Source organism: Amblyomma americanum, chromosome 3 (genome assembly GCF_052857255.1).
Source record: "Amblyomma americanum isolate KBUSLIRL-KWMA chromosome 3, ASM5285725v1, whole genome shotgun sequence".
Classification (NCBI taxonomy): domain Eukaryota; kingdom Metazoa; phylum Arthropoda; class Arachnida; order Ixodida; family Ixodidae; genus Amblyomma; species Amblyomma americanum.
The window spans coordinates 29,539,609-29,565,085 of record NC_135499.1 but is presented as its reverse complement, the minus strand read 5'-3'; the positions used below and the strand labels follow the sequence as shown (position 1 = coordinate 29,565,085).

General features: G+C 46.9%; 2 protein-coding genes across 11 annotated transcripts in view; one reads left to right on the top strand and one right to left on the bottom strand.

Moving 5' to 3' along the window:
* Lrch (Leucine-rich-repeats and calponin homology domain protein) overlaps positions 1-25,477 on the top strand; it is a 314,440-nt gene that overhangs the window by 149,155 nt on the left and 139,808 nt on the right. For 6 of the 10 annotated variants that reach the window (XM_077657196.1, XM_077657188.1, XM_077657191.1 and 3 more), the window contains 2 exons: positions 8,984-9,109; positions 14,986-15,051. In XM_077657196.1, the coding sequence (XP_077513322.1) occupies positions 8,984-9,109; positions 14,986-15,051 (192 nt within the window). The remainder of the gene's footprint in view (positions 1-8,983; positions 9,110-14,985; positions 15,052-25,477) is intronic. The other 4 variants (XM_077657195.1, XM_077657197.1, XM_077657189.1 and 1 more) reach the window with 1 other exon arrangement.
* LOC144124493 (uncharacterized) lies at positions 467-3,866 on the bottom strand. The gene is made up of 5 exons (XM_077657198.1): positions 3,571-3,866; positions 3,209-3,494; positions 2,640-2,813; positions 2,485-2,559; positions 467-2,179 (listed from the first exon to the last, which is right to left on the bottom strand). Exons 1-5 carry the CDS (start codon positions 3,698-3,700, stop codon positions 2,122-2,124), a joined length of 723 nt encoding a protein of 240 aa, XP_077513324.1. The 5' UTR covers positions 3,701-3,866; the 3' UTR covers positions 467-2,121.

Here is a 25,477-nt window from a genome sequence, read left to right as displayed (position 1 = left end):
TGTGCGATGTCAGTACTCCAGGTTAAAGGGACACTGAGGAGAACCATATCAAAATTTTTTTGTTAGCAATATCTGATAGTTCGGCATTTCATGGCTTTGTTGACGCTTGTCCGGGAGCGAAAGATGCATTTATTTCAGAGAAATTTGGATTCGAAGTTGAAAAATTTTGTCCCCCCGCTCCGATTCAAACTCGAGAACTCTTATGACGACACAGAACGGAGTGACGTGAAACGTGACGTAAACGGAGACTCCGTGATTTCTGGCGGCTAGCGGTGCGGTCTAGCAGCTGCCGAAATGAAAGCTACTGCCGCCGCACGTTGAAGGCATCTATCGGGGGTCGCTACCGTCGCTTCGTTTACGTTTGCACCGGCGTCTTGCCAGCGTTACGATGGATCCCGTTCCCGAACCCGACGACGTAAGGTCTCCTCGATTTGGCTACACTTTTTACACTGGTTCACAAAAGTTCCGTGCGAGTGTAGCGCTAGTTCTGACAGTGTAAGTGTAGCTAGACACTAGCGCTCTCAGTGTAGCGGCCAAATCGAGTGTGAAAGTGCAGGAGTGTGCAAGCCTTCGTCTGCTGCGGCCATTCCTCCACGCATTTGACATGTGCGCAGCGTTTTGTTTGTGGTGGTAAGCCTGTGCGGTGTGGAAAATGGAGCATCTGGTGGCAGCGGCAATGGAGCTCGTTGACTCGGACAGTGATGACGAATTTAACACTACCCTTAATGTTGCCTTGTGCAAAGTGGCGCGGGTCGAGCGTCATCGAGTGAACGGCTACTTCGAACTGGTGACAACAAAGTATTTCGACTTTGAATTTAAGAAACTGTTTAGACTTTCGCGTGAAACCTTTGAGGGCTTGTGCAAGTGGTTTCGACTATCACCGTATTATCCTAAATGTGTTTCGGGTCGTCCTCAGATCACAGCAGAGAAAAGTTGCTTGATTACATTGTGCTACCTTGGAGCTCAAACAAGTATGTATTCAGTTGCCGATAGATTCGACGTATCCGAGTCATCGGTTGTGCTGTGCACACAAAGGGTGCTAAATTTTCTGCACTCAATCAGCGAAGAGGTAATATGCTGGCCAAGCGCTGCCGACATAGCCCGCAGTAAAACGGCCTTCCTGTCGAAAAGCAGGGAGAAAGGTCCCCGCAATACCGTCGGATGTATCGATGGCTGTCATGTCGAAATTCTGAAGGCTGAGGAATCAACTGCATCATATATGAATAGGAAGAAGTTTCCTTCGATAATACTTCAAGGTGTATGCAACGACCAAAACAAGTTTCTGGATGTATTTATTGGATTCCCCGGTTCAGCACACGATGCTAGAGTTTTGCGGGAAAGCACATTCTTTGAGGAAGCTGCGGCCAAATGCGGCGACTCTTATATACTCGGAGATTCCGCGTATCCCCTTCTGCCTTGGCTTTTAACGCCATACAAGGACAATGGCTCAAGCTTTCCAGCATGGAAGAAAAGATTCAACAAGTTTCACAGCCAACAGAGAGTTGCCATTGAGAACACCTTCGGGCTTCTGAAGCAACGTTTCAGACGATTATACCTTGTCGACGCAAAGACAATCATGCAGTGTTGTCGTATAGTCATGGGAGCGTGTGTACTTCATAACATGTCTAATTCTGAGAGGGACTTCATTGCAGACCTTGGAGACCTGCCTGCTCATGATGATGTTGGTAATAATGAAGAGCCCAGCGAGAGTGACGCAAATGCTGGACATTGTGAAAGCCGAAGGAAGCTAATAGCCCAGCACCAGTGCTGACCGAAAAAGAATGCACATAGGAGCAATGCAAACATGAACTCGATGTTCATTTATTTTTTTGCCTCAACGGCTTTCACCAGGCGCTCCAGGAGACGCATTTTCTCCTCATGCTGCTGCTTCTTCTCGGCCATCGCTTCTTGCAGCACCTTTATGAGGCCGCCAATTGCTGTTTTATCTTGCCGGCTACGTCGCCTAGCTGGCGTTGCTTCGGTGCTGCGGGAGGGCGCAGGGGGCTCGTCCTCTTCATCAGCAGGCCCATTGTTGGGCAACATGTTCTCTTCTTCCCTATTACTTTCATTAATAAAGTTTCATTAATTTCAACATAACAAATTGTTCGTTCCATGCTATAACTATGCAAAAGGAGTGGCAGAGAAATTTGCTGTTGGGTAGCTTGGTTTCTCGCCATTCCTGCAAGCAGAGCAGCACACATAGCGTATTTAAGAGCCAGAGAGGTCACTACAAAAAGAAGTGGAAACTTAATTTCAGATCCAAGAAGGTCTTATATATGTGAATTGTAGAATATTAAGCATTAATTAGTCAAGGTGATTTCTCTGTACAGGCCTCCACGACAGAGACATATGCATGCAAGCATGCGAAAGCAAATTAGAGCCACAACTAAAACATGCCAGTTAACATTATGTGAACATAATAAGATGGCACAATATTAAAATATTTCATCCGAGAAAAAATGAAGTGTTTAATTGTAAACTTACGCAACTATTCTTCCTGGTGCAAGCAATGCCACAGGAGTAATGTGGTGCTCTCTTTCTAGCACCTCGGACAGTTCCCTGTAAAAAAAAAAAACGTCAAAGATCATTTTCTGAGGATAGCTACTTGAACAAACAACTGAAATGTCTGCTGTCCATACCGTTCGTACAAGCAGGCTGCTCGCGAATGTCCAGACGAGCCATTTTTTGCTTTTGATTTCTTATATGCCCTCTCCATTGTTTTCCATTTATTTTCCACCTGCAGTGGCGTCAGGTGGCAGCCAAATTCACTGTTTATTTGGTCCGTAAGCTTCTCCCACATGGCCTTTTTTGTCCTGAGAAAACAAGATTTTTCCAAGCGTTAGTACCCTACTGTTAAGTTTTTGTATAAGGATACCATCAGATACAGCATGTTCCAAGCTTATAGGATGTAGCATCAGTTACAGCACGTTCCAAGCTTATACCATGGACCTGTATGCTTTTGTGTAACTTTTAATAACAATGAACAATGAATGATGTGCTTCTGGAAGTAGACAGTAAACATACCCATTGCCAGTACGCCGAGCCATAGCTTACGGCTGAGAAAACATTGTGAGCTCTAAACTTAAGCAACAAAGTCAGAAAGGTTAACGACACAAAGTGCGCCAATGATGCGTTGCAGAAATCAGACATATGCGCTATCTGACGCATAAGCACGTGTCATTACGGCATTTCACACGCTGCGACTTACCTAAAGCCACCCTTTCTGCCAATGTTGTCCTTGGCTTCTTTATATTTAGTAATCAAAAATCTTGATTTTCTTTCGCTCCACGCATCGCGTTCGCCGCCGCCGGACGGTGGCGGCGAATAACATGACGGCCCTGGCGACGGCGTGGGCTGACAGACTGGCGGCGGCGTGGTCTGCCAAAGAGGCGACGGCGCGCCCCGACTGCTGTCCTCAACGGCAGCCGGTACCGTCGGTGGAGGTGTGTTCCGCATGGGTTCTTCTACACGTAGCACACTGATGCGAAGGCCGCCTAGGAAAATAAAATAACTTGCAGCACGTCACAAACGGCGACATAGCCCACGTGCTTAACCAATATCAGTACTCACCTTCCGTCTCATAAAGGAATCCATCGTCGTTTTTCATATGCGTGCCATGCTCGTCAAGCACGGCGTATACCGGTGTCTCGACGCCGTCGATCAAGACGAGCATGGCTGCGGAAACGTCTGCTACGGCCATGGCTTTACACGAAGTGCACTCGCCGAACTCGTAGTGTAGAAGTGTAGAAGAACTCGTGTAGCGCTTGGCCAAATCGAGTGCCGAAGTGTAGGTGGCGCTGGCTACACTAACAAATCGAGTACGCGAGTGTAGCACTGCCTACACTAGTGTAGAAAGTGTAGCCAAATCGAGGAGACCTGTAGTTCTCGCAAAAACTGGCCTGCATTTCAGCAACCTCAGCCCCACAGAGCATGCGATGCTTTTGAGGGAGCATGGTTAGGTTAGGCTCCGGCGGGTGGTTTCCCCCTTCCTCAGAGAGCAGCCGTTGCAAACTAAATATCATAACCCCAGTGCGGGGAGTTGCAAGGGGCCAGGACAAGGTCGGCGCCTTGCGCCCATCGAATGCTGGCCGGGGCTTTGGGGCCAACGGATTGTGATTCCTTGAACGGCGCGGTTGCACGGCGCAGCAGGCGGCGTCGAGGTCTCCCACGGTTGCAAGGACCAAGTTATTTATTTATTTTTTGCCACAAAAAACAAATGGGTGCTCAAGGGAGGTCGCGTTTTAAGTCGGCGGCTTGAAACCAAAGCCGGTGCACGACTCGTCAACGGCTTCCGCTAGATCCAACGGGTCCACTGGATCTGGCTCTCTCGCCAACTTGCATGTACCTTCAGATATGTACTGTGAATGGATTAAAATAGCCGAGCTCGAAAAGAACAGCTCCGCCCAACTGCCGCAGCTATTGAATATAAAGTGCACCGCGCCGCGGAGCCAAATCAGTCTGGCCGGGCAGGCGGCGTCTGGCGCACTCGGCGCGAAATAGATACATGCTCCAATCTCCCCACCAGTGTGGTCAGAGTGCGCCGAAGCCGCCGAACGCATCGGCGGTCAAGCGCAGTTGGAGTATAAAGGTTCTCGCTTTGACCGACGTGACTTCACTGTGCAGCGCGCGCGCGCGCCTCACCGCCCGTGCGCTTAACCGCTAACCAACGTATTCAGCGGCGGCATCCATGGGAGCCACTGAAACCCCCCGCCCACTCGCTGAATAAAAGAGAAGTCCGGTGCCGAGGTTCGGAATCGAACCAGGGCCTTCGGCGTTTGAGGCGGAAACGCTACCTCTCCGCCACGACGGCTCAAGTTACAGCTGTCAATAAAGGCGCATCTAGTGAATGCACTCTTCTGATGCAGAAATCTCCACGCTTTCGCTAGGTATATCCTGGCCTAACAGAGCTAGGCCATCAGCAATTTTTCTGAACTACCTTGTACCTTGTCTCCCGTCCCTAGTAAACGATTTCTTTTAAGTAGTTTGAAGTTGACTGGTACAACCGGGAATGTTTCGCCGGGCAAGCGTGCGAATACACAAGTGCTGCCTTATACGATCACCGACCATCGTGCCATCGTAGCTTTTCATCGACCGTGGCGATCATCTCTTTGTTTGGTGGTGCTTGGAGTTGGTGCTTTTGACTCAACTGCCGGCCGCGCGCTTCGCCATGAGCTCTCCAGGTTCGAAAAGCATTCGGCGCTCATTCACTGCAGCGTTCAAGAGGGAGGCCATCATTTACGCCGAAGAAACCAACAACTGCGCGGCAGGCCGCAAGTTCGACGTTTCTGAACGGTTGGTGCGGGAGTGGCGGAAGCAGCGAGACAAAATTTTCGATTGCGACTCCAAGCGAAGAGGTTTCCGCGGGCCGAAGTCGGGACGCTTTCTGGAGCTGGAGGTCAAGCTTGCAGCGTATGTCACCGAAATACGTGATCGGTCCCTTCCAGTGACATGCGAAATGACACGCAACAAGCCCGGGTCTTTGCTGCGGAAGTTGGAATACTCCGAACAGACTTCAAAGCCAGCAGGGCATGGCCTTCGAAATTTATGAAGTGGGCTGGCTTCTCTCTTCGTCGGCGTACTAGTGTATGCCAGAAGCTGCCTGCTGCTTACGAGGAGAAAGTTTTTGCCTTCCATAGGCACTACCTCAAGTTCCGCGACTCGCGGCGATACCTGCTCGGCCAAATAGGCAATGCGGACCAGACTCCCGTCTACTTCCACATGACGAGCAACACAACAGTGAGCGTGAGGGGAGCTCGCGAGGTTAAGCTTCTCACAACAGGAAACGAGAAACTTCGGTTCACTGTTATGCTATCATGCTTGGCAGATGGCACGAAGCTCCGACCGTACATTGTCTTCAAAAGAAAAACTATGCCAAAGGAAATGTTCCCGAAAGGTATGATTGTGCGAGTGAACGAAAAAGGCTTTATGACGGATGACTTAGTTATTGATTGGTACCGTCGGGTGTGGCTTTTGAGGCCAGGGGCATCCCTCAAAAATCGCAATTCGAATCTCCTCGTGCTGGACTCATTTCGCGGCCACCTTACCGCGAAAGTGAAGGCAGAGTTCCGAAAAGAAGATACCGATATGCCGCTGATTCCCGGCGGTCTGACGGGGCAGCTGCAGCCACTAGACGTTGGCATTAACAAGCCATTCAAGGACTTGCTCCGGCCAGAGTACAACGAGTGGCTGGCGGCAGAAGAGCGGGAACTTATGCCAACGGGGCGCGTGAAGAGAGCTTCCCTGGCGGCTGTGTGCGGGTGGGTGATTTCTGCTTGGGCGGCCGTTTCATGCGATGTCGTGGTGCAGTCATTTAGGAAGTGCGGGCTTTCCATGGAGGACGATGTGCTGTGGGATCGCAGCGGCGACGATGGCGACGACAGCAGTACCACTGAAGATGACTCAAGTGAGGATGTATAGCCCATCTATGCAATAAATTTTCGTTTTTGAAGCGCTTCACCGGTGTTTTTTTTTTTTTCGGACATGCGATTGGGGGGGTCGACTTACATTCGCATTAACTTCTTTTTTTTTTTCGGACATGCGATTTGGGGGGGTCGACTTACAATCGTGTAAATACGGTATTAGTCGATGCATCCCTGCCCCAGACCCACGCTATGTAACTTCCTGCATGATGGCGTGGCGGCTCGTGTGCAGCCTGAAGCAATAAACGAACGCAGAAGGATGCAATCGCAAAGCCAGCAGCCAGAGGCAAATGGAGATACAAGGTGATAAAACGGGGCACTCTCATGCAGCCCAGTTGGGTAGCGGCAAGCAAAATAGCCAACGGTTTGGTAGTTTTAGATTCTGGCGCGACGCATGCTCCGGAGGTTACAGGAAGTTTGCTTTCGTAGCCATTCATATGGGAAAGCAATCGTCGGCGCGAGCGAGCTGGGTAAACGGCACGCTATTGTCTTTCATTCATTCATTCATTCATTCATTCATTCATTCATTCATTCATTTCCTCAAAGGTCTCAATCGAGACATTACATGAGGGAGTGGGTGGTTATGGCAAACAAGGTAGCAAATTATGATGAGAGGTTTTCAGTGAGCCGCTTGAATGCTTGTAGGTTGATGATTGTGGCAACTTCGGTGGGCAGGTCATTCCGGTCTCGTGCTGTACGCAGGAAAAATGATTGTTGAAAGGTCCCAGTATTGGCTTTTGGGGGATACACTGTATTTTGATGGCGAAAGCGGGCGATGCGATGGGCCCTTTTTATGTAGGGGTAATCAAAAGGCAAGGAATGGAAAAATTTATGAAAAAGGATAAGACGTGCTATTCTATGGCGCACAGATAGGGGGGGCAGGTTTATTTGCGCTTTTAGTGCGGAGATGCTGGCATTGTAGGAATAATTTGACAGAGTGAAGCGTGTCGCGCGATTCTGAACCAACTCGAGGGCGTTGGTAAGATTATTGTAGTGTGGGACAAAAGTAGCATTAGCATACTCCAGCTTGGATCGCACAAAAGTTTGAAAAGCAAGCTGTTTTATATTTATTTATTTATTTGAACCTCAAGGGTCCCTGGCGGGACATTACATGAGGGGTGGGCGCAAGAACAGCGGTTAACAATGAATGTTACATGGGAATCATGACGATGACATAGCTTCCTCGATGGCAGTCTTGAAATGGGCTGGATCAGGGATTAGTGCTGATTCGCAGGGAAAGTCATTCCAGTCGCGAGCTGTGTGGACAAGAAATGATTTTTGAAATGTTAGGCTATTTACGACGAAAAAGGTTACGACGTAAATAGCCTAACACACGATTAGCAGAGTTTATTATGTGGTTAACATGAGAAGTCCGAGTTAGGTCGCGGGAGATATGCACACCGAGATATTTGAATGCTTCAGATGTTTCATCCGGATGTTATTGGTAGTGTAATTGGGCTCAACGTAATTACGACGACAGTGAATAGACATCAGCACAGTTTTAGAAACATTTGACGACATCAGCCAAGATTTACACTTTTTCTTACCAGGAGCAATTTACAAATGAATCGCACATTTTTTGACGCCACTCGCTTTTCGCAGCCACATGTGGCAAAGTAGTTGCACTGATCTTCCCAAGCCTGCCCCGCGCTGGACAGGCTGGGGACGCTGAGAAAGTCAAAGGGCAGTGAAATAATGTCTCCCTGGTACCTAGTGTGTTTTCCTTTTCGTTGTCTCATTACTGATTTACTTGCGCTGCTCTTGGGTTCATTTTGTCATGAATTTGGGCAAAATTCATGTTTCTTAGCAGTGCTTTCACCTCTGGGGCAGAAACTTGTAGGCTAATGAAAAGGCTGTAGAAAGGAAGATGGTAGAGGTAAGATTAAGGCCCTTCCTGCAAAATTTGAGGTACAAAAAAATTATCAATGCTTACTCTGGCTGGTTAAGTCACAGAACTTGGCGAAAGCAAAGCTAGCCTGCTGACCAATTACCAATCATTTTTATGTCGCCGTCCAATGACAGCTGGCTGTGTAATGATTTAACAGTGCCACCTTATGGCTAAGCATTGGCTGCATCATCCTTGCATATTTTAAGTGGATGCTGAACAATCTTGGGTTAAGGGGGTGAAGAATCTGGCAGCACCGTCTATGGCTAAGTAGACTAAACTTAATGAGACGAAACGTGCTCTGGAGCTGAAATATCCTAGAAACATATCTCAGCTCTCGCTATAAAACAGATAGCATGTGGCCGACTGTAGTTTGCATAGCAGCAAAGTAAAAGCAGTGCTGGAAGATGGTATGGCAGTGCCTTTACCGTCGTGGGGTCTTTTTATGGTACATGAGATGGTGCCTTGCCTTGGACCTACTTTCTGTGCTCCCTCGTGGTGGGTCAATGCTCCCTAGGGGACACGAGCATGTGAAGTTGGGTTGGGCAGTAGGATCGAAGGCATCTAAGGAGCAGTGGTTCCAGTGGGGGCCTGCTGGGCTGGGAGTTGTTGCATTGCTGCCATGGTTGTTGTTGCCTTCCATGCTACAATGCTTGCTGTGTGTTCCTTTCGCTTCCAGGTGTCCTCAGAGAGAAGTGGTGCAGTGCACAGCCTGGAGGACGGTGCTGTGCCCCCTGTGGGGCCCGCTACACCCAGCACGCTCAGCCCCAGCTCCGAGACGGGTGCTGAGCACAGCCCTCAGGTGGTGGGTACTGCTCCCCTGAAAGGCGAAAGTTTGAGGGGAGATGTGTGCATTGCTCATAGTGCAGGGAAACTGTGCTACACTGGTTGCAGAACGATGGGAAATTGGTAGACAGATGAAGCACGTACTCACAACTTGTGTATTGTGTTGTGCTGGGTGTATTGGTGCATAAGCATCTAAGGCTATCATGCACCAAGCTCTAGGTATAGACAATTTATATTACTGCACAAAAAGGGTGCTTTTTTTAAGCAGAAACGGAATATAAATTCGAATTGACCATGTGAAAAAGCAATGGATCCGGTGCTGACAGATTTTTTTTCATTCCAGGAGCACTAATCTTTTGTTCTTGTTTTTTTTTATCTTTTGTATGTTATAACCTTATATCTCTCTATTACACCAATGCTCCTGTTCAAAAAGCTCTTTCCGTTGTAATGAAAACGGTTGTAAATGCAGTAAAACCTCATTATAATAAACTAGGATTTACAAATTATTGGCTATATCGAACTGTAAAATATTTTTAACAAACACGTGCAGTTCTATGCACCATGAAAAGCGCGGAGGAGGGGGAGAAATACTCTCAAACACGAGCGTTGCGCGACATCTCACTGTTGCCGTCTTCCCCTTGACTGATAATCCGGCGCGCAGAGCAATGTCCGTCTGCTTAGCCACCGGTCAAGCACGTGTTTGCATCTCTACAACAAAAGCTGCAATATTGTATGGAACGCCAAAGTCCTCTAGACATCAATGTTTCATTGACAGTTGTGGCTATAGCCAATCAAAGTAGAGAAAAAAAAAAAAGAGCGCCGCAAGTATGTACAGTCGAATGTCGCTTCAATGAAATATTTCCAATTTCCCGTCAGCTCGCAATATACTGTATTTACTTGAATCTAGGCCGACCCCGATTCTAAGCAGACTCCCTAAAGTCCGAAGCCAACAACAACAAAAAAAGTATTACCTCGAATGTAGGCCGAACAAAAAAAGCGAGAACAGCGTTCACAAAATGCAAACAGCATTTATTGAATCAGAACGTGCAGAGCTCATTCAACGTCGTCATCGCTGCTAGACTCGTCGCTGTGTTTCTTGTCACTGTCGCCTTCAAACAGTGCACTATCTTTGGTACCGCCAAGCGCATTAGATATGTTGCACTTTTTAAAGGCGTGCACGATCAAAGTACCTGGGATGTCGTCCCACGCTGCAGCTACCCAGCCCGCCAGCTGTGATAGCGATGCATGTTTGATGCGGCCCGTTGCCGTTAGCATGTGGTCTTCGTCAGTCAACCAGTCCGTGTAATATTTCCGCAGACGGTTCTTGAAAGGTTTGTTGATGCAGACATCAAGTGGCTGCAACTGGCTGTCTTGCCGCCCGGTATATCAGCGAGGTACGTGTTCGCTTGGGCGAGTGCAGCCTTCACGTTGTCGGTCAAGTGCCCACGGTAAGAGTCGATGACAAGGAGCGAGTTCTTTGTCAAAAGGGCTCCTGGACGCCGTTGCCACACAATCTTAACCTACTCCTCTACCATCGCACCCGTCATCCACCTGTTCTTATTTGCCCGCACACTGACATTTCTTGAGAAAGTTTTTAGAGCAGGCAATCTCTTCCTTTTAAATATCATATAAGGAGGGAATTTATGTCTATCAGCTGTGCAGCACAGCATCACAGTTGCGCGCTGCTTCTCATAGCCTGCAGAGCACAACTTCACCTCCTTGGCATCCTTTTCATTCACGGTGTACGCCACTGGCAGATCAAAATACAGAGCCGTCTAGTCTGCGCTGCCAATTTGCCCAAGGTTGTAGCCTGCCGCTTCTCTTTTTCGCACCACGTAGCGGTGAAAAGCTATCAGCTTTTCTTCAAAATCGCTTGGCAGCTTCTGGGTGATTGAAGTGCGACATCGGAGGCTGAAGCCAAAGCGCTTCATGAATTTCTGAAGCCAGCCCCGGCTGGCTTTGAAATCCTTTGGCGTTAGGCCTCGCTCCCTCGAAAGTTTCCTAGCTTTCGCTTGGAGCACTTCTGTTGTCACTGGAAGGGCAGCTGCTCTCTGCGTTTGAACAAAGTCGGCCAAAACTGTCTCCACTTCGTGGTGACGGCCTTTCTTTGGTCTGCTAAATGCCATCCTCATTGCGGCGCACGCAAAAAGCTACTGTCGTTGTCCCCTCCAATAACTGACGTTTTTCTCCTTGACGCCGAAGTTCTGCCCGGCTTGAAGGTTCGACAATGCCTCTGCGGCTATCACAACTTTTCGCTTGAAAGCGGCACTCTAGTGGCATCTCCTGCTAGGTGCCATTGCGATAACACCACGCCGCACACCGACACGGCCGACACGACACATGTCAAAATGGCGACCTCGCTTGTGTATGGTTGGCTACTGGCACGGCTAGTAGCGGCTGCGATACTGACTTTTCAAGATGTCGCTAGCTATGCCCCGTATTTAGCAGTTTCAATGAAAAACTGGCACGTTTCTTGAAATTCTCGAATCTAAGCCGACCCTAGAGTTTGGAATATGATTATTTGAAAAAAACTATTGGCCTAGATTCGAATAAATACTGTACTAACTATCATATTTACTCGCGTAATGAACACACTTTTTTTTCCTGCAAAGTTTACATCAATTTGGAGAGAGGGTTTATTGCACTAAAAAGTTTCGACGCATTTTTTTGCGAGTCAAAATTTCATATACGTCCGCCCGCCCGTTCGTCTCTCCATCTGTCATCAACAAAAGTGCGCGATCAGCCGCGTTCGTGCCGCCAGTGTTTAGCATCATACACTTCGAAAGGTGTTTGCTGTATCACGGCACAATCCAATGATTTTGTGATAGGTGATGGTGGACGGTGCTCGGCAGTCACGTCGAAATAAATGACCATGCTGAACACCAGCCCTTAAGGTCAGGTGTACGCTTTTGCATGAAGTTAAAAATACTTTCAGGGTGGTTATGAATGTACAGTGCAAATGTTTAAGTGTTATCTGTGATGTGACAGGGATTAGGCATTCGCTCCCAATCTATAGCTCGCCAAATTGTTTGGGGTCTGAACGTCATGCTTCCTCCATAGCATTTCAATATCAAGGATGTTTTATAGCGTTCTGGTATAGACTGCTGCCCTCCTCTCTGATGCACGAGTGCTCACTGGCCTTATAAGCATACATTGGTGCAACTGGTCGTGCAGCAGTGTGCTAAAGTATGCTACTGCTGCCGGCGCTCCTGCTAAGGGCGCACAGCATCCTGGTACTCTGCTAAGTACACCGAGCAAGCCACCATTCCAGGAGCTCACGTCAGGAGATAAACATACCATAATGCGATCAGCACACAGCATTTAAGTGTACTGCCAAAGTTGAGAGAAAAGTAACGCCAACCAATATTTTTAAGTTTACCAAACGTTTCGGGACCAACTTGTTCCCTTCTTCAGGGGTGACTAAAGTGTGCCAGCAGCAGCAGTGGGTTGCTGCCTTCGCTCTCCCTTTGTTAGCACGTGGCGCAGTCCACTAACGTACGTGGAGGGGAGCGTTCCTGGAGTCCTGTTCATCGCCGCCCTTGTGAGCCCGATGTGCCATAACTCCGCAGTCGGCTCTTGAACAGGTTTGGCTCGATGGCCAAGACGCTCACCTCCTCGAAGGCTATCTGGTGGTTGGCGCGCTCGCAGTGTTCGGCGAAGGGGTTGGATTCTGAATTCATTAGCCAGATGTCATTTTTGTGTTGCCTTATTCTTTGGTGGAGGTTTTTTGTTTTAGCGATGTATGAAGCCGGACGAAACGAAAAACCTCCAGCAAAGAAAACCCAGCCACACTGTTGCCAATGTTCTCCGCATCTATAACCATTTTTCGCTTGAAAGCAGCAGAGTACTGTTTTCGAGACCCTGACATCTTGCTCCCAAAAAAACATCCACTTCACAAAGCGTGGCTGACATGCGAGCACGTGCGTTGTCAACAGGCACACAGCACACCACGACCCCCCGGCACACCCAACGGATGAACAACAAAGAGACAACATCGTGACGTCGCTTGTCGAGAGTAACAAAGCCAAGCCGCAGCAACGCGCCAGTAACAAAGCCAAACCGTAGCCACGCAGTCATAACGAAACCATAACTTCGAGCAACTTCGAAGATTTTTGTTCGCATCCGCAAATAGTACGAGACGGAAATTTAGGACGCTAATTATGGGAAAAAAACTCGTATTTATACTCAGGTTTTTACGGTATAGCCGATCCCCACCCTAACTCTCACACCCTCCCAGCCCGTCCCACCTTATGTAGTTACCTCTGAGATGGCATGACAGCATGTGCACAGCTCAATGCAGTAAGCGCTCACTGATGGAATTATAAGCGAGCAATAGAGGAAAGTTGAGATAACAGGTGATAAAACAGCACGCTCGCCGCTCGCTTGCGGTCTGTCTGACTTGCGGCAGAACAGCAAATCGTTCTGTACTTTCGGATTCCGGCACGCAACTGTTTGTCCAAGACAGTGACCGTCAGGGCAAGCAAGCTAAGTAAACTGCGCGCATTTCGTTTCCATGTCACTTGTACCTTTCGCAGCCACACACGGCGACATGGCCACGTTGGTCCCAAGCCTCCTTTGCACGGACGTGCGTGGACGCTGGGGGTCTGGCGCAGCAGCGAGCGTAAAGTATGCGAGTAAAAGCTTTTTTTTTTTATAAACTCGTGTAGCGAATTAGGGGTGCACAAATTACAGGGTAAATGTGGTACTCAAGGCAAGGCATGCAGAGAACACCCAGGACACACAGCATGCGCTAGCCATCTGACTTCATCACAGCATCTGTGGCATGGTCCCCCGACCGCAAAGACACTGACTGTCTCGGTGTACTTTAGGGCGTTTCGGAGCATGCAAACTGGTAGCGCTTGAGGCTTGAGATGTGTACAATATCATGTTGAATGGTGTGTGGTGCAAGACACAGTTAGAAGGGTTGATACACTGCATTGGACAGGCTGCTACTGGAGATGTCTCGGGTTGCATTGTTGCATTTCTCTAGTGTAAGACTAAGTATCGTAAGATGAAGACCAAGATGAAGACTAAGTATCATCATCATCATCAGCTCGACTACGCCCACTGCTGGGCAGAGGCCTCTCCCATGTTTTTCCAATTAACCCTGTCATTTGTCAGCTGCAGCCACTGTACGCCCACAAACTTCATAATCTCATCCGCCCACCTACAACTTTCTGCCGACCCCTGCTATGCTTGCCTTCTCTTGGAATCCACTCCGTTACCCTTCAGGACCAGCGGTTATCGTGCCTTCGCGTTACATGCCCTGTCCAAGCCCATTTCTTCCTCTTGATTTCGACTAGGATGTTATTAACTGGCGTTTGTACCCTCACCCAATCTGCCCGCTTCCGGTCTAACATGACTGTGCTGGAATGAGAGTGGGGGATGAATCTCACCCTGTGGCTGGTAGTGAGTGTTAAGAAGAATGGCACTTATTTATTCATTTATCAAGGAATCCCTAGCACCAAAGACATTACAGTAATCAGGGGGAGGATACACAATAAGAAATACATAAAGTGTGACACGTCTGCTCCCAGGCAGCATGAAAAAGTATAAAGCTTAAGAAAGAAAAATAGCAAGGCAAAGCGATTAGACATGCCATTTACAACATCGAAAAAAAATCATCAGTTTATATGAACCACAACTTCACTCGGCAGTCTATCCTGTTCCTTAATGGTTTTTGGGGAGAAAGACAGTCTAAACAATTCAGTTTTCATCGTGAATTAATGAACCTTGAAATCGGCAGTGCTTGAGGGAAGCACCTGCAGCAGTCCCTGGGAAAGTGTGGGCAGCCAGTGCTGGTTTGGAAGCAGGTCCTATTTATGGTTTTGTGCAGTGCATTTGTGTTCTGTGTCGTAGTGTGCTCTGAGTGAGGAGAGGTTCTTTTGCATGCAGTTTTTTGAAGATGCAGACGTCCAAGAGCATGGCTGGAGCTGTGCTTCTGTGCCGCTTGACTCGCAGGTAACACATTGTTTGCTTCGCTTTAAGGATAAGCTGCTTCAGAGAATTTGTGAAGATAATTTACAGTCCATCCAGGATATATCAAACTCAAAGGGGGTCTCAGAATAGTTTAATGTATCGATATGTACAACACAGCAATAGCTGCAGTCTAGAAGTTGAAGCTCCAAGAACTCTTGCTAGGCTCATATGCAGAGCCAGCCTGTGCATGCACATTGTGACCAGATCAGTATGTGCCAAGTGTTGGCAGCTGCTTTGCCATCCCGCGAACGTGCCAGTAGTGGCACACTGGTTCGTAGCAGTCTGAGGACCGGCGTGTGCCGCGACTGCCAGGACGATTCTGAGCTGCTCTTTTTTTCGCGCCTTGAAATTCTCTATTCAAGCGTGTTTGCAGAATAGGGGGAGAGAGCTAGCAGCAGGCATGTGTGTCCTTTTTCAATGCAAGTGTCTGTCAAGTTGCCAATGCCAGGGATGCGCTTCTTGCAGTGACGTGCCGACCGCTGGCGTAATAGCAGCATGCCACTCACTAGGTGCCTAGCCTACTTCACATGGAACTAAGGGTGCTTTGGACTATTTATTCTTCTGGTTGTATTGCCAATACAGTGTGAACATAATTTTTTATCACGATTAAGGGGAGGCACGAGTTTTGAAATAGTAAAAAAATGTGAAAATTTCGATTTTTCACAAATGGCATGCTCGGTTTCATTTTACTCTAAGGTACCCACATGCAAAGCTTAAACGTCTAATTCGACTTCCAACTGTTTAATAATTTGACACTTCCGAAGCACCAAAATGGTGATTTGGAGTAAAATGTGGCTGAACTTTGCATACAAAGCTTAAACGCTTAATTCGACTTCGAACTGTTTAAAAATTTGACTCCTCCGAAGCACCGAAATGGTGATTTGGAGTAAAATGTAGCTGAACTTTGCACCCATTGCTTCTTGCAACTACGTGGCCGACAGCAGCCCTCTTGGTCTTGTTCGAAAGCTGGCGCTCTTCTCTACATCCCCGTATTACTCACTGTTGTGAAATCCTCTCGGAACATCCACATACCGCCGTCTTGTGAGGCCTGTACAAGAGCATTTGGGTGCTTGGCACACTCATGTGGTAGCTCTCGCCAAGAAGTGCTTTTCTACTCCTTTCCTCCTGTCGGCTCGCTCTTCATGAGAAATGTCCTCTGCTTTTTTTGGGGCTTTGTTTCCTTCGTGGTCAAGTGCATGTTTGCTTAGTTCAGTTTACGTGTTTGGGCTTCAGTTCAATTTTTTTCGAATTGCCGGTCGTTGTTCCAATTGATTGAGATGTCGGGTGACAGGCGATCGAATCCTTGCATGTAGTGAGGTTTCGGAATTGGTAAGAAACGAGCCTGGAACAGAAACGGGAAGTCATTGGTTACAGGTGTGCCATTGGGACCTTTAGTAGTGCTGGTGCCAAACCCATTGGATCTGCCAGGAACCTCAGCCACGCTGCCAGCTGAGGACACCGCGGGATCAAGTTACAACACGAATTGCTTCTCGGATTGCAAAATGCTTCGTGTTGATGCCACATACTACTCTTCAGCAGAGCAGCCACAGTGTGTTGATCAATCGGAGCAAACCAGGACTGTTCTGTCAGAAAAGTCAACGACCCAGCACAAGTTTGACTTTCTTTGCATGAGTGTGGAGTGCCAGACTGGTGATGCTGGTGCAGAGTTTGCCATCGTCTATATGAAAGTGCTGAACAACTCTTTCCCTTGAGCTAAGTGTGGAACCTGTGGCAGTGGAACTCTGACTTTGAGCAAGGCAACAGATTAGGAGTATGGCCTAGCTTTAGAGCTGCTGCTCCTGTGCACCTGCAACTTCCAGAAGAAGCACCATTCTTCTACTGGAGTAAGTTTAACTGCCTCCATCGCTCTGTTTGAAGTCAGCATGAGGGCCATAAAGGGGTAGGTACAGATGATGGGCAAAGGCATGACAACCCTTGCAGATTTTTGTGCTTGCATGAGCCCGTTGCACCAAGCTCTGCATCACAAGACCTTTCGAGACACCTGAAAACTTCCGTGCAAGCCTGCAAGGGCACAGCAACCAAAGCTGCCCGTATGGCCGTCATCAAGGACCTGTAGGCAGACTTTTTGAACCCTGTTTGGAATATTGACGTCATTTTTTGATCAATCCTGGATGACCCAAGAAGGTCATATCTGCCATGTCAGTGTGGGCTGCATTGTTGAGCTCTGATTGATCCTATTAGGTACTCAAACTTTTGCTTTGGATATGCCTTGGGACCTCAACCACAAGAAGAATGTTACAATGACTGGCTCATGACGCACGAGTGTGAGCAAAACAGACTGCAATTCTGGCTGCATGGAAGTGGAGGCTGCAACCATTTTTCATAGGCCTCTGGCCAATCATGGCTTGCACTGTACAAACATCCTGTCTAAAGGAGACAGCCAGACTTTTCATGCCTTGTCCAAGGCAGAAGTGTATGGATTCACCAAAATTGGCAAGAATGATTGCATTAACCATGACCACAAGCAGATGGGGACTGCATTGCGGAACCTTGTGACAGGAAAAAGGCTCAAGGTGGATCACTTGTGGCAAGAGGCAAGTTAACACAGGAAAAGATCAAGAAGAATCAGAAACTACTCTGGCTATACTCTGAGGGGCAGCAGCAATGATGCTCCAAGCATGAAAACGGTGTTGCTGCCCTCCTGCATATGATTCCCACAGATGAACCACACCAAGTGCCCTGGGGGTGCTCACAGTATAAATAGCATAACTCCACATGGCAGGTCTTTCGGCACAGCTACACAGCTAGGCATGTGTGAATAGTGTTTTTAGGTTTGAATGGAATTCGAAGCACATAGTAATTTTGTTTGAATAATTTTGAAACGAGTATTTGGAATACATCTGGCACACAAAAAAGGTTGAATGGAATGTTAGGCATTTTAAAAATCATGTATTTTTCAAACACTGAAGGCCATTACATGGAAAGAGAGAGAATACATGAAAGCTTTGTCATGCGCATTGGAGCTGTGTCACACTCATTGAGGCTGTGTCGACTTTCTGCAGAAATGGCCATCGAAATTTGGGGGAACCGGCCTACATGCAGTGCCGATGTATCTGTGGTGCGTGGGTCTGTATGTGGAGCCTCGAACTGATGGTCCCAATTGCAACTGTGTCGTTGCGCAGCTGATGCTTTTAAGCGGTGACTCCATGACACCTGATAGGCGTACGCACCGTGCGCCCAGCGCCACCCATTGTCGGGCGTCGGAAAGTGCACCAATCTTGTGTCTCGTGGTAGCTGCTCTTTGTGCTCATGATGTCGCTCTTGTTTAGTGAATTTCATGTGGAGAAGTGCGGCTGTGGCAGCGACAGTCGGCTCAGACTCGTTCCGCAGAAGTCACGGGAGCCACACGTCCTCCTTCACCAGTTAGAGAGATTTAAGTGCAGCGCAATTCGCTTCTGTGGGGAGCCACTGCGCGTGCGCAAGTCACCCTGAGATTACAACCAGGCAGTTTTCACGCCTGCCCCGTCGGGACCAAGGAAGCGGATCACACTATGCCAAATCTCTCTATTCGTGCATGCCGCCGTGCTGGTTGCGGCACATGCGCACCGCAGGTAGTGTGGCTGCAGACACTTGGCAGGTGCAAATCTGGCTGCCCCTGTTCCGCCTGCTTGTGTCTGTTGCCATGAGCATGTGTGGACTGGCTCCAGAATATGCGCGGAGGCACAGGCAGACGGCGCAGAGTCAGGGCTTTGGCTGCGTGCACACCACAGTGCCATTCCAGGGGAGATCCACTGAACTGAAACCACACAAAGCAAGGCTTCTGAAATGTTATTGAACAGACTTGAGACGAATATTTCGAGATTTCAAACACCAAACATTCGGATCAAATCGAATATCAAATACTTTACTATTCGACCGAATATTTGAAATTATAGAATATTCGCGCATGCCTAGCCACGGCTCTATTTCAGTAGGCACCAACAAAGATTGAGGGAAGGTGTCTTAACGACCTGCAAGAAATTACCTAATTGGGCCTCAGTTATCTTTTCATAACATGGGGACCAATGGAGATATACTGCAACAAACTACATTTTTGAAAGCAGAAGAAATGCACATATACACCTAATTTCATTAGGATGTCTGTATTAATAAAAATTTTCATTTTAGGATTAATCGTGCAACGGTTACGGGCAGCAAAGTGAGCTGCACCGCATACCAAGCGGTGTACCGAACACCACCTTCTCCGTATGACAGCAGTGTCGAGTGAGAAGTGATGCCACGAGACTGAAGGTCACGGCCAGTCGTGCTCCTCACGTCACGCAGTTTTACAGCATATTCATATGGCTCATAAGGGGACCACTATATTCAGGGTGCACAGTGCACCGTTCTGTATATTGAATGTTCCACTGTGATATAAGCAATAATTCAATATATCTGGGGTCAACTGTATTTGCTCATTAATTATGCAAGTGCTATGGGACTATTGCAGCGGGCGGGTGTAAGAATTATGAAACCAAATGCAAGGTCATCAGTGCACTAATACCTTGCTTCGTCGTCAAAGCGAGAACAATGTTTCTAAATGCTCCTTTTTCTTTCTCCCTCAATAGGACGAGGGACTTCGGTAATCCACACACGGCAGGTGCTTACTAGCAACAAAGGCATTTATTGCTACAACTCGGCATTAATATGAGTCAGAAAAAACAAACCAAAGAAAAGCCAAGTAGCAAAAAGGAAAATTGATGATAGCTGTTACTATCTAAAAATGCAATTTCTTTCCCTCCGCACTAGAACAGATGGCTGGCTGACACAGTCATATCTATCATGGCAATAAGCTTCTACAATCTCTAGAGTTCTTTGATCCTGGTGTGTGAAGGTTACTGTAGTTCGCTCCAGGAGGATTTGCTAGGTTTTATCTTGTTTGCAGTGTTTATGCACGTTCCATTAAAGGTGAGTGCCCATGCCACTCCTTAATACTCTGCAGTGTTCTGCAAGGCACATGTTGATGCGATGTCCCGTTTGACCGATGTACACAGCACCGCATGATACAGAGATCTTGTGCACCACGTTTTGCTTGCACTTGCTTTCTTTTTTGGCCTTCTTTTCTACCACGCGGCAAATTCTATTGAGCTTGTTTGGCACAGAAAGCACAATGTCAACATTGTAATGTGTGGAAATCTCAAGCCGATGAGCTGTGCGCAGTGAATATAAGTAAAATGGCAAGTTTCTTATGCTTTCTTCTCAATACTACAATTCGGATTGGCCGTTAACATTATTTGGTGTTCAAGCCAGCTTCTCGCAAGCCCATGAAATGACGTGGCAAGCATAGCCGGCGGTTTCTAGATAGGAGACCTGAGCTTCTAGGCTTGCTTTTTATCACATGGTGACAGGACTTGAATAATGATGATTTTATGCAGGACTACGCTATACTATTTTTATCTAGTTTCGAGTGCCCCGAGGTGAAGTGCAGCAGTGGTTTGGCAGATCTCTGGTTGTATTCAGAAAACACATTGTGATCCTGAAATTTGCGATGTAGGTGCACAAAATGTAGCACATTGCCAGCGGAGATCTGAAAGGTGAAATTTAAGCCGAATGCTCTTTCCGTATACATTTGCATGTCTACAAGGAGGTGGTCGAGCGTGTTCTCTTCAGTAAAGACAGTGTAGTCGACAAATATAAAACACCTTTGACACCGTATCACTTATGTCAGGTTTTTTAATTTATTCAGTCCTGGACAAGAAGGTGTCAGTCACTTAGCATCATCGCAACACATGAGCCGATTCAACCACCTCTTTCATTCAACGAATACATGCTCGTAGCGTGATACCTAAGTGTCCTAAGTGATACCTAATGTGCTATTGTACTAATCATGAATCGATATCAACATGCCAAACTTTTTGCCCTGCTTCAGATATTGATTGAACTTTGTTTGTGAAGTCTGTTTCTTGCCATTTAGTTTTTCTCAGTTCATGTACCTTTACTCCTTTGTTATTATTCCATCTAAAGTTTCCTTCCCAGTGTTATTTTTTTTACATTTATTTTGCTATAGTTCATGCGTTTGGGCTAGCAGTATTATAAATAAAAAAGAGATAAAAATACTCTGTAATGTGGAATAAGCAGACAAAATATGAAAAGTACTTACAATGCTCTGTGGTAGTTAGAAAATAGCTGAGGGAGAGTTGAACTCTACTTTTGAAAGTGCTAGTACAGGCAGGGAGCAGTACTGAGATAATACAGGCTCCTCCTCATTTCAGGTGGCTTCAGAAAGCCGGCGTGATGAGTTAATATTGGACTGCATAAATTTTAATGATTCAAAGTGCTGTCGAGCTGAGAACAATTCTAAATTTAGAAATGCGCTTCGGGAAGCGTGAAATTGGTTTGGCAGCCTTAAACTGAGTTGCTGCATCTTGGATTGCCTCGATTTAATTAATGTCACATCACTTATGTAGGTTCCAAACTGGAAAGCATATTTCAGTGATGGCCAGATTAGTGATTTATACATCAGGAACTTTGTGTGCTAAACATCCTCAGTTATCCCCTTAAGGGTTTTTGAAAAAAAAATGGCTCATTTTTTTTATTACACAAAGTCCTTCAACAGCATGATTAAAACACAAAACTATGCGCGAAAAAAATTTCATCCCACAGAATAATGTTTTATATGACATTTATGTGTCTACCCATGAATTCCAGAACGAAAGGCTTGCGACTGAATAGCACTGCACAAGATGGAGTTTTCATCTATTGATCTCCCAACTACTGCAGAGTATCAACAGTGTGGTAATGCTCAAAACGGAGCACTCCGCACAAGGCCTTCTCACATCACCTACACCAGATCCTTGTTTCCTTGCGAATGCTCTTGCCACTGCTGTCGCTTTTCAAGTAGCAAATGATGCGGTGGCGTGTCGGCTTTTGTTTTTTCGCTGTCGGCAGGTTGTACGATGGGAAGTGGCACTCATTAAGCAGTTTCCAATTCAGGGGACATCCAGGGCGCCCCTTCTTCTTTGCGGCGCAGTTCCCTGAATACTTGCTGATGATCTTGTCAACAAGTTGCAGCCGGTGCTCTAGATGGGTTGCTCCTCCTCCTTCTGTCTAGTAGAGGATGAACGAATTATACGTCACCTCATCCATCAAGTGCTGGAAGATCTTGTAGGAAATCTTTCACTTTCTTGGCACCAAGTAGCTCGACAGCATCTGGTCGGCCCTGTTGACGCCTCCCATTGTGTGGTTATAATCCATGATCGCTTCAGACTCATGGTCTGGTTCCCCATCTTGTCATAAATGGCACCATTTCCACACTGTGTACAGTGGACAAAACCGTGGCGAACTTTTTGTCCATCCACTGCAATGCCAAACACTTCCCTCGTGGAAAGAGGAGCGTCTCGGCTTCCTTCAGTTTTGTTGTGGTGCAGCCAGGAGGAAGATCTTTGCGTGTTACTCGAGTGGTTTCACAGATGTCAGTGGACCTTTTGAACAGGAAATAAACAAGGTCTGGAGAAGTGTAGAAATTGTCTGTAGTATCGCAGTAGCCTTTGTCAACGATAGGCTGCGCAAGCTTCACTACAACTTTCGTGGCCAGTCCAATGTTTTTTGTTACGGATGAGGTCTCCAAGTCGGTGCCTTTGCCTGTGTATATCACTGAATTCCGAATATACTCACTTTTTGACTTACACAGGCGGAATGATTTAATGCCGAACCTTGCTCTCTTTGTGGCATGTACTGCTTCCAACTAAGCCGTCCTTTGAAAAGCAACAAGCTTTTGTCGACACTTACGTCGTGCTCTAGCACGTACAGTGTACGGTACTTCATCAGCAGCTCTTGATATACCAGCCAGATTTTTTGCAGAAAAGGTTGAGTGTCCTGCCAAGTTCTGGATCGTCGTGTTATTGACAAAGTACAACATTCTCAACGCAAGCTGGAAGCAGTTTTCTGGCATTATCTCCCCAAATGCTGGAGTCTCAATGAGGCGATTCTTGGACCAGTAAAGCCTTTCGTTTGGTCTCTTCTTGATGTCCTGAAGCAACATAAGGCTAAAACAAATACACAACTCTTCGTGCATAACAGGATACCATATTCAGAAGCGAGAGTGCTTGCCCAGCTTCTTCAAATTCAATAACTGAGAGGCATACTTGTTTGCCCCCACTACAGTCTTGTCCTGTCCAGAAGTTCATCGTTGAAATATACTTCAAAAACCTCCAGTGGCTGTGGGGGAGAGCTTACTATGGTGAATTGCAATCCCGACAAACCCTTGAACTTGAACCGTGGTGGTCTTAGTGGAAAATTATTGGGTTGATTCGACACCATTCACGGGAGCTGGCGATTGTATCGTCGATGCTCTCTTCGTCTTTTGATTCGCTGTCGTCGACACTGTCATCACTCTCTTCTTAACTTCAAGAATAAGGCATGAAGTCAACATCCTCATCACTTGCCCTGTCATTCAACGGATCACACTCTTCCGCATTATAACGCTGCACAGATGAAGCCATGCTAAGCGCGGGAAAATCTCGTGCAAACAGCATGACCATCAGCACATAAACAAACTACTTTTGCCACCTAGTATGGTAACCGTTAACCAATAAACACGCAGATGACAGAATGGGTGCTGCCATCTATGCTTTAAATGTAAAACTCCATTTGATGAGATGTGCTCATCAAAAGCCATTTAGAGAGTGACAAAATTTCCATGACGAGGTGACCTTGTCATAAGCAAAAAAGGTGAGTGCGTGTGACGACCTGAGGTCGTCATAAACCCTGAAGGGTTTGCGTAGATAGTTGTAGATTTCCTAGAAGTCCTAATTTTGTTAATGCCTTAGAGTGCTTATCTTTATGTGTTTCGACCGCAGAAACAAGACTGTGATGTACATGTTCAAGAACAGTGTGTGAAGTGCAATGTTGGATAACTTTGTAGCTGAAATCAAAAGGTGTCATGCTATTAGTGAAGGCCATGATTGTTTTATGAATGCTGTTTATCAATTGCCAGGTTATCTACTGGTAAAGAAATTCTGAAAATGTTTTAATAAGATAGACATATCTGTACTGAGTAACATATAAACAAAGTAGGGGTACGACCAGGTCTAGCAGACCTCTTTGTGCTCAGTTTTGATGCCCGATTTCAAATACTGTGCTCACTGATATTAATGTCAATGACGGATGCATATAAATCAGTGATGATGACTGGCTGGATATTTTTATTATTGCGTGAAAATGCAGAGTGGAAGTACCATTTGAATGCATCCTAAATCGGAACAGGATCAGTTTTAGCAGACCAAGTTACTGCCCATTGAAAAAGAAATGCTCAATGCCCTTGTTAGGAGATAATTAGGAATGTGTGAATATTTGAGACTTGAAATAGTTTTCCAATAGTATTTGCTGTTCTCTTTGATTCGCACTGCACTTTCGCTATTCAAACTATTCAAGCCTCCTAAACATTCAGAAATTACAAATTTCTCGTTCATCTTAACTCGTGGCAAAATATTGTGTCATTCCCAAATGACTGTGCACTTCACTTTGAATGTGCTTTATCCGGAGCTAGTTGAGCAGCTGTCGCACAACCAAGGCTGGCCTATTTTGTCTCTAGTGTCTGTGTCAGTGTGCTTCTCAGTTTTTGTGAGCAGCCTTGTCTTTGGCATTTTGTGACAAATACGGCAGCCGGATGTTTCAGCTGATGGCACAGTCACTGGTTTCTGGACTGCGGGCACAAAATAAGTCTGGCAACCACCATCACGGCAGATCTATTGTTCAAACTTCACTTCGTAGGCTTGCTGCTAATAGACCAACTGGCACTTTCGAGTCGCCAACCCATCACTGTAGGTCACAGTAAGCTCCAATTCCATCTTTGTTCCTTCCCTCGTGGCAGCACATGAGGCAGATGAGAGTGATTTGACATCCTGGGAGTCATCTAATTTTAGCCCCAAACCAACCAACGAAAGCTCTGCTTCAGGAACATTGCTGCTGCCTTGCTGCCAGTGTCTTTGAGCTTGGTGGCTGGTTCTGGGCTTACCACTTCATGAACTCAACTCGGATGGCATTCATTGCCAGCCTTGTTGTGTGGCACGGGTTATTCAGCAGTATGTGGCAGAAATGCTTCAAGTTGCCTTTTGCGATATTACATTGTCCTTGCATGGAAGAAAAAGAACTCCATCCGGATCTGCGTTGACTGCAAGGAGCGCACTGGAATATCCGATCTCACTGTGTGTCAGCTCCCTCAGTTTCATGAAGCACTGAATCTCCTCTGGAGGTTGCAGCATTCCTCAAGGTTTGCGAGGCTTTGCAGAAGGTGGGAGGGTTTGCATATCCACCTCATGATTTCTCACATTTTAGGACCTGACCTTCACGGCGCTAGAAGCCTTTGGAGGGAGTGTCCCGTCCTTTGCAAGAAATAAGCTAACGTCTTTTGATGCCTTCATTAAAGTTTAAGAGGTGAAAGACCAAGAGAAAAGCAATCCCTGTCACA